The 9,034-nt window shown below is 36.5% G+C and overlaps 1 protein-coding gene across 4 annotated transcripts in view; it reads left to right on the top strand.

Moving 5' to 3' along the window:
- Positions 1–1,821: 1,821 nt before the first annotated feature.
- LOC114249720 (TIP41-like protein) overlaps positions 1,822–9,034 on the top strand; it is a 110,525-nt gene continuing 103,312 nt past the window's right edge. Inside the window, exons 1-6 of one of the 4 annotated variants that reach the window (XM_089732672.1) lie at positions 1,822–2,145; positions 2,219–2,376; positions 2,952–3,131; positions 4,042–4,255; positions 5,134–5,292; positions 5,442–5,609. In XM_089732672.1, the coding sequence (XP_089588798.1) occupies positions 2,131–2,145; positions 2,219–2,376; positions 2,952–3,131; positions 4,042–4,255; positions 5,134–5,292; positions 5,442–5,540 (825 nt within the window). In that variant the 5' untranslated portion in view covers positions 1,822–2,130 and the 3' untranslated portion in view covers positions 5,541–5,609. Of the gene's footprint in view, positions 2,146–2,203; positions 2,377–2,951; positions 3,132–4,041; positions 4,256–5,133; positions 5,293–5,441; positions 5,610–9,034 lie in introns of those variants that run through there. The other 3 variants (XM_089732671.1, XM_089732674.1, XM_089732673.1) reach the window with 3 other exon arrangements.

Consider the following 9,034-nt stretch of genomic DNA (forward strand, 5'->3'; position numbering starts at 1 on the left):
ATATTTCAGGAACGCCGTGACATCTCTTTCATCAATGTAGGCTCAACGAGAGCATTTTATGGTAGGTAGCTGATTAGGTAGGTGATGTCTCTACGACAGGCAGTGTCCGCGGGCGTCAGACCACTTTGCATCAAGTGGATTGTCTGTAACCGTATGTCAATACAAAAAGACACTAACACTAACTACATAGCCTTATAAATAAAAAACCTATTTTTTCTGTAAAGATAAATTCATGAAATTAACTGAAATTGAACTGGATTGGAGGAAATAAAGTTTTTGATATAATTTAATGTTCTTGGTAGCAGAGTGCAGTCAGTTACGAAATAATATACTTTTTTTTTTTTTGGTCAGGAGGAAATCGCCGGACTTCCGCCCTCCCCTGGGGATGAAGGGCGGAGCATGTCAGAGTCGAACTGACTAAAACCTCCTGTCGCTCAACAACCAACGTCCAAACCTCGCATGAGACAGAACCCATGAAAAGGCAAAGGGGGGAAAGTGAAGCGTTTAGTGCGGAGCACATCTCTCCCATCACCCTCCCCCTCGGGACGCCGGACCGGTGGTCGTCGGCGCCACGACCACCAGCCCTCTCGGTCGGCAGGCTATCCGGAGCCCGCCTAGATGGCGCCGGTTAGAATGGGTTATCCTACGGAATACCCCGCTGGGTCAAAACCAGCGTGGGTCGAGGATAGCCGGCCTTCCATCACCCGGATGCTCTTGCGTAAAACGCGTGCAGAGCAGCTTGCACGTCGTCTTCTTAGGCCCCCTTTGCCGGTCCCCAGACCGACGTGTAAAGGGGACCCGAAACACTTAGAGGGCCAGGGCTTGGGCGATATCCGCCTCCCTGGCCCCCGCTCGACGGCGGCGGGCTTGCGCGTCTCTCACGCGCCCCGCCGCCTCCTTCTGCGAGATGGTGCACTCGCAGAAGTCGAGCATCGCCTTCCACGACTCGTCGTCGCCGAGCATCGATGCCACAACACTCGGCAACGACAAGTCGTTTCCTATTTTTGCGACGAGGACACGGCGCCACCCCTCCCATGCGGGGCAGGCAACGAGCGTGTGCTCTGCCGTGTCCAAGTCGCAACCACAATGGTGGCACTCTGCCGTCGGCTCGGCTCCGATCCGGTGCAGGAACTCACCGAAGCAACCATGCCCAGTGAGCACCTGCGTGAGCCGGAAAGTGAGGCGTCCTCTGTCACGATTCACCCAGTCCACAAGGACTGGGCGAATCGCCTCGACGGTCCTACGACCAGCCGAAGGATCGGCCAGCCGCCTGGACCATGATTCCAGCACGGGAAATAATATACTAACACACTTTTACGAATTAGTATTAGTTACGTCGATGTTTTAGAATTTATTATCGAAATCACAGTTTTCTTTATTTTACTTCACGAAGTGACAGACATTTCTTCACTTATTCTTATGACACTTCTTGTCACTGCTTTTTATGTATATGTTTTTGTTTTCTTTTTTGATAAGGAGTTTCTATATCCATTAACTCCAACAGTTTTTTATTAATTAATTAATATTTTTAGCATGTGCTTCACTTATTGTAATTTATACTATGGTTGAATTCCAATCGAAACAATAGCTTAATGAAACTCGATTTTATAGTTTGTGAAAATGATTCACTGGGTCAACTGCTTGTTTACTATTGTTTTTTTTTTAGATTAGGTAGTTCTTCGAAAAGTAGATTTCAGACCACAGTCAAAAGAATTCTTAAATATTAAATGTGTATCTATGCTAAAACTAGGTATAACACATCAAAGACTTGACCTAAAGGTCTTAGTTACCAGGTCATAAAATCCCTTAAAAAATTATCACACTCCTAATGACGTCCTATCGGTCCTATGTACTATGTACCAACTTATGTACATATTGGTATAGACAAATATATTAAGTGTTTAATCTATGGGTATAGAAATAAATACATAAATTAAAAAAAATTACTATAGATAGGGGAAACTGTGACCGAAAGAGTGTTTGGTGTATATTTTGATGTTTACTTTAATTTAATATAAAATGATTTAAATGCAATAACAAAGATTAAAGTGAAGCATCAAGTAATAATTACTAATAATTAACCAAAACTCTTGTTGTTTATCAGCTGAAAAAAATATATATCGTGCAAAAATGTTTCGACCAGAAGTAAAGATCCTCAATTTACTAAATGTATGATTATTGAAATTATTAAGTTTTCTGACAGACTCTTCTCATACAGGAAACAAATGTTGATGCCGGTCGTCATACCTCTAATTCGCAGTCCATTGAATTTGGTCCTTGGCATATTTCGTATGATGTCAGCCGTATACTACCCAGTATGTGTGCCACTAAGGTGGTTTGCGAGAGAGATGACGACCAATTTTGTCAGTTCTGCACGTAAGTAATAAGTAATCGTTAAATTGATTGAACTGAAATTATAGAAACCGAATTGCAATGTCTGTATGAGTTTTCGTTGTTTCAATTAAGGTTTTCGGTCTTACATTTGCTTATTAACGCATGTCCACTAACTATGAGTACAAAATGACAAACAACCTAGTTTAAAGGAGTAAACGGAGTGTGTAGGTGTCAACAAAAATACTCATTGCCCTTGACATTTAAGGTCAGTCTCATTTGCCTTGTAAAAACAGTTATTCTATTGTTCATGAAAATCAGACTAACTCATACCTAACTGGCCCACAACAAAAATTAGCAAACATTGTATTGGCTCCTCTAGAAAATATGCCAATAACTTGCCTCATCACTGTTAAGGGGATGTGCAATGTCCAATCTGGTCTCTATTCATGTTATTGTTACCTGATGTTATAGTTATTGTATCAGATAGTGCGATGTTCTCAAACACCATTCAATTTGAACCGAGTTGTACTTACTGTAATAGGTTGCTTACTAGCTAGGAATGCTTATATTACCTAAAAGTAAAATGTATATGTTCATAGTTGATTTATTAATTCCAGATACTCTAAAGAGTTGAAGATCCCACATTTCCCTGATATGGTATTTCCAAAAAACAGATTAACACTAGCACATAAAAGTGGTGCTAGTATAAACTTTAATCCTCTGGATGCTCTTAAAAGGGTGGCTAGCACAGTGGAGCCAGTTGAAGTGTCCTGTTCCGAAGTTTGGTTACAAGCACGGTAATGAAACCTGTTTAATCTGTAGGCTTAAATTTAGTAATTGATTTCATATCTACTAAAATTGGGTTTAGTGAATAATACAATGTAATATGAAATCAAAAAATAATTTATTAATAAACTTGAGATATTATGTATGGGTATATCGAGTAGATGTAAAAAGGGATACATTTTTTTGCTATTGTGAGATATAGCCAAATATTAAAAAGTAAAAATGAATGATGTATACAAAAATGACACCTACATTACTCATAGACATTAGACACTATAGAACTTAACTATCTTTGTTTAAACAAAATGTTCTCACAGCTGTTGATAAGAACATTATTTGTTATTGTGGACAAGATACTGTTTTGGCAAATCTTTGTATTGCTCTTGTGCATCCAATTGGTTTAATAAGAGACTGAGAAACAAGTGTTTCAATGTACAACAAAGCACAATTATACTGCTCTCTTCAAATAATGTTTATGAAAATTCTGCTTGCAGTTAGAGTGCAAGTTGTAAGTGTTGTTCGTATCATCAGCTTGTAAGCAGAACTGTAGTTGGGTTAGTGGTTGACACAGAGATTTAGGTTAGCTGAATATAATCTCTTTCTTGTCAATCCTGTTGTCCACAAATACCAGAGTTTATTTGAAACTTTTTTTTATTGCTTAGATTGTAGTTAGATTATAATTTGCTGATGCTTCCATTTATTTAACTGAGATGAAACTTTGTAATGTGGTTGTTAGCACTACAACAAATGTTTTTGGCTTATTTCTATTAATGTACAAAAAATGTACTTTCAACAAATGTGATAAGTATCACAATCAATAATGCAATTTAGTGAAATCCCTAGGGAACCAAAACAATATGTATTATTACAAACAACAGTATTAACACCATGATTGAAGTATGATGATTATTTTGATTTTAGACCATATGCAGAAAAGTTGAAGAAATCATTTGATTGGACTTTCTGTACAGATTACAAAGGATCTATCAGTGATAATATTACAGTTTGGGAAACTGATGAGTCTATTGATTTTGAACTGTTAAAACAGAAAAACCAGATACTCTTCTACCATGATTTAACCTTGTTTGAAGATGAGTTGCATGATCATGGTGTAGCAAAGCTCTCAGTGAAAATTGTGAGTACACTATTAGTATTTGGAAAACATTTAATGTAAAGGATATAATAACTATAATAAGAATAATCACTGGGAACAAATCACGCACAGTAATCCTGCCCCAATTGAGGATTCTCTGTCTTACGGGTACCAGAGACTGATAAACATACTTATATATCGACGCTTGAAAGGCAAATGTGACTAAGCGACAATAACTGTATATAAATGATAAGCAATAACCATATTCAATGCGCAAAAAATATATATTTCTAGATCTATTAAAATAATTTCAATCCTACAGCTAGATTCGTTAAAATAGAATTTTTTCTAAACTTCAAATTAGTCTACTGTAAAGTTCACACATTGTCGCTTAGTCACGTTTGCCTTTCAAGCGTCGATATGTTTAAATATACATAATATATAGATAATAAACATCCAGACAAAGAGCATACAAACCTGTTCATTACACAGTATTTGCCCGATGTTGGAATCTAACCCACAATCTTTGGTACACCACTCAGGACCACTAACTACTAAAACACTGAGTTAGTAAAATTATATTCAGTAAAGGATATTCAGTACAGCTTGTGCTTACAGTGCCACTCTGTCACTCAATTTCAATCTGTTCTGGTCTGTTTTATTCTGTCTCAAATGGAACCGTTTTGCTACCTTATTCTTATAGAGTAGAGTAATTATGTTTTATTGTATAACAATGGTCATATGATGTATAACAACAAAAAAAAAAACTATTGCTTATTATGACAATATTACTGTACCTACGCCACCTAAGTGTTATAGTATGGTTATTGACCCTGAGACCCAAGAAAAATATTCCGAATTATACACGTGCATTTAATATGAAAATATCAACATGTGAATATATCTTTTTATTGTTTTAGAGAGTTATGCCATCATATTGGTTTGTTCTGTTGAGATATTTTTTGAGAGTGGATGATGTCCTGGTTAGGTCACATGAAACTAGAATGTTTCATATGCTTAACACAGATTACATACTAAGAGAATATACTTCTAAAGAATCGAGTGCAAAGGATTTGAATGTAAGTACACTGTATTGAAATTTTCAAGTTTTTGATGTAAATTAGGAATCGTAAAACTTTCTACTAAACAACTAAAAACTAATATTTTATATTATCCCGTTAGTTGATATTTAAAATCACTAAATACAATATTATGCCCTAAATTACAGATGCCCACGTCCCACATGAAGGAAGCAGATGACGTCATTCCATTTTTACCTGTCAAGGAGAAAATTACACATAAGCTTCATTTTAATTGTAGTTCCTAGTTACTGATCTCGGAATTTGTTAACAAGCTTAGAATAATAAAACAGATTGTATCCGTTTTTGTACATTTACTAGACTGCATTTTTAATTTAATTTACTTAAATTAATATTTTCAAAAAATTCGGATAGTAAAACATTTTAAATCTTGTTGGAGCAATTGATAAAATTAAACTGATATAGACATTTTTGTGAAAACATCATTGAATCCATTATAAAATCAGGTAGCAATCAATATTCCTCAAGTGTACAAGTAGCGACGGAACGAGTAGTGACATACAGGGTGTTCTACAAGCCGAAATGTGACTATATTATATCAACAATGTAAATCGCGTTAAAAATTAAAAAAAAAACTAAGTAATTACTATGTAGTTTCACACAAATATTAATTAATCAATTAATTCAACTGTTAGGTGACAGCCCTGTATTTAAGCAACAAAAGTAGCGTCAGGCCGTTCATTCGGTTAAAGGCGTCAGAACGAGAAAAAAACATCAACGGAACAAATTCGTTTCTCATTTAAAACAATGCAACATTATACATCGCACCTATAGAATTGAAGTGACTTAATCCAAATTTGTTAATTTTTGGGAAACGTCAAAAATGTATGTAATTGAAGAACTTGTACTTTAAGGTATGCGTTTGATTTAAAAGAGACGGAAAGAGTACGCTTGTTCTGCAACTAAAAGAAACTATTTTATTTTATAAACTGTAGAATACAATTGTTTATAAGCCGTTCGAAGTATCAAACTTATTACGCCGAATATTAGGTACTAAAGAACAATGGCAGCTTTCTATACAACATTTTACCTGATATCTATTTGAAGCGTCTTGAAATGAAAAATGCTAAAACGATAGGAATAACATAACTTAAGCTTAATCAGAAATATTTTTGTTACCTATTAGAAAGTCACAAAAAAAAAGATATTAACGTGTTTACTTTATAATTTGAGGTTATCTATCGATAATAGATGTCTGATTTTTGTAGGCACGGACTCATAGATTATACACTTAATATATTTGAGACACGGACTATAACAAATTGAAAAAATAAGTAAACGATGATAATATGCTTAAATAACATTTTTAGTTTCATTATCATAGATGAATCAAGGATACACCTCTAAATAGTACTCGAGTAGGTACGTCTAGCAATTGCAGAGCTACCTAAGTACACATACATAATTATTATGTAGTTTGTTCTTTCTTCTTTGTAAATGTGTAAAAATGTGTGTCAGAGATAGGTACTTTTAACCTTTTGAACGCCCAGTCGCATATTTGCGACAAACGAAGGCTTGTAAAGCTAATTTACCTATTAGAGTAGACTTAGTAGACTATAGAGTCAGTTGTCATACTGTTAAAATCATTGTCTTCTGCAGTGCTGCCATTACTATTATTTAGTTATTTAATTATGTACCAATTGTAACAAAGGATAATTAATGTTATTATTTATAATTTTAAATACTTTATGAAAATATTTATCAAAAAATACCTACTGCTTTTTTGTGGCAATCGTATTAATGCCATACTTTACAAATGGATTAAACCGGAAGTACACCAAAATCGAATTAAAAGCTTATTAAATTAAAAAATTTTTCGTGGTTTTGCCACGTAAATCTAATATCGTATAAAAACGAGCAAATAAAATAATAAAGTTTCGTTTAACTCTTAATCTAAGACGCCTTTTAAAACATTCAGGTAAAAAATTGCTTCTTTCACCTTTATTGCAAAGACAAAAGAGAAGCTATTTGATGTTTTTTTTTTTATTGGCCTTGTAGGCAAACGAGCATACCGCCCACCTGATGGTGAGTGGTTACCGTCGCCCATGGACTTCAGCAATGCCAGGGGCAGAGCCAAGCCGCTGCCTATCGACCAGCGCCAGCCAGAGCCAGCGCCGGCGGACTACTTATGTGTGAGTGTGCGTGCGTGCTTGTGCGTGTGCGTGTGTGTGCGTGTGCGTGCGCGTGTGTGCGCGTGTGTGTGCGTGTGCGTGTGTGTGCGCGCACGCGCGCGTTTTTGTGTGTGTGTGTGCTGACAGCTGCATCATATGACTGTTTTTGGTTTTTTGAACTCGACGGCGCGGCGCTGCGCCATGTTGTCTGCTGCGTTTCTTCAGACTTCTGAAAGCAATCCGAAGTTATTGATTAAATTATAGAATCATTTTTACAATGATTTTTACTCTTTCGCCAAAGAACTTGGTTTACGAATGTAAATATTTGTGAGATAAAAGTGATTCAAGTTATCACACTAACTTGCGTGGTGCTATGGTTTTAATGTTCCTTTACTGAAGAACGCAGGATAAATCCCATAAATGACAGCTGATGTGCAGTAAAAGATCGCCATAAACTAAGCACCCTATCTCACTCACACCCGCTTGAACAGTTGCTACCTTGCGCTCGCCCCTACAGCGGGCTCTCAATGTGTCTGGCAAGATGTAAGAACCATTAAAACTGGCTATTCGGGTAACTTTACTGGTGGTAGGACCTCTTGTGAGTCCGCGGGGGTGGGTACCACCACCCTGCCTATTTCTGCCGTGAAGCAGTAATGCGTTTCGGTTTGAAGGGTGGGGCAGCCGTTGTAACTACACTTGAGACCTTAGAACTTATATCTCAAGGTGAGTGGCGCATTTACGTTGTGGATGTCTTTGGGCTCCAGTAACCACTTAACACCAGGTGGGCTGTGAGCTCGTCCACCCATCTAAGCAATAATAAAAAAAACATTTTTATAAGTCCCTAAGTAACATATATAAAATTCAGCTTTTATAGTATAACGAAAGTATAATTAAAATTTATCAAAGTTTAGGGGTGTCTGGCAGGGGGTAGCGACTGTAAAAAGTGTCCGGCATTGGATATCGTGATTTCTAAAGATATTCTAGAGAAAAAAAAAAAAAAAATTACCTTTATACTTTAACGAATTTAAGGTATTATTTTATATCCCTTTACTGCCTTACCTGCCCAAGTAACCACAATCGAAACTCTTATAGTCGCGGGTCGTTTTTACCTGTGGTGGAGACACACAGAGAAACTTTCAGCTTTTATAAAATAACGAAGGTCTGGCCGTTGCGGGCTCTTGCTCTATTGCACGAGTACGATTTTTTAAACATCTCTGATCCGGAGTCAAAATACAGTGGGGCAGAAATCTTTGCACTTTTACTGATGTGGTATCGCAGGATGTACGAGCCTTCGACAAGACAAATTTTACCAGAATTTCGGAAAATATAAGGATATCAGGGTGGTCATACACACATACCTACTTAGTCTGGCCATAAATACTGTTACAATTAAAAATAAACAAAATATTACATTTGAATTTGGAATCTGTCATTTTTATATGATTGCTCATTGAGTTTTCTCATTTTGGCGCCAATACATTGTACAATATTTTGCGATATTAAAATGGAGTGGGGTGATAAAGAGAACCGAATCGCTGTGATTGCATTACACAAAGTAAGTATGGAGCCAAATGCAATTTTTAAAACTCTCCATACGCTTGGTATTAGTA

Source organism: Bombyx mandarina, chromosome 13 (assembly GCF_030267445.1).
Source record: "Bombyx mandarina strain Sakado chromosome 13, ASM3026744v2".
Lineage (NCBI taxonomy): Eukaryota > Metazoa > Arthropoda > Insecta > Lepidoptera > Bombycidae > Bombyx > Bombyx mandarina.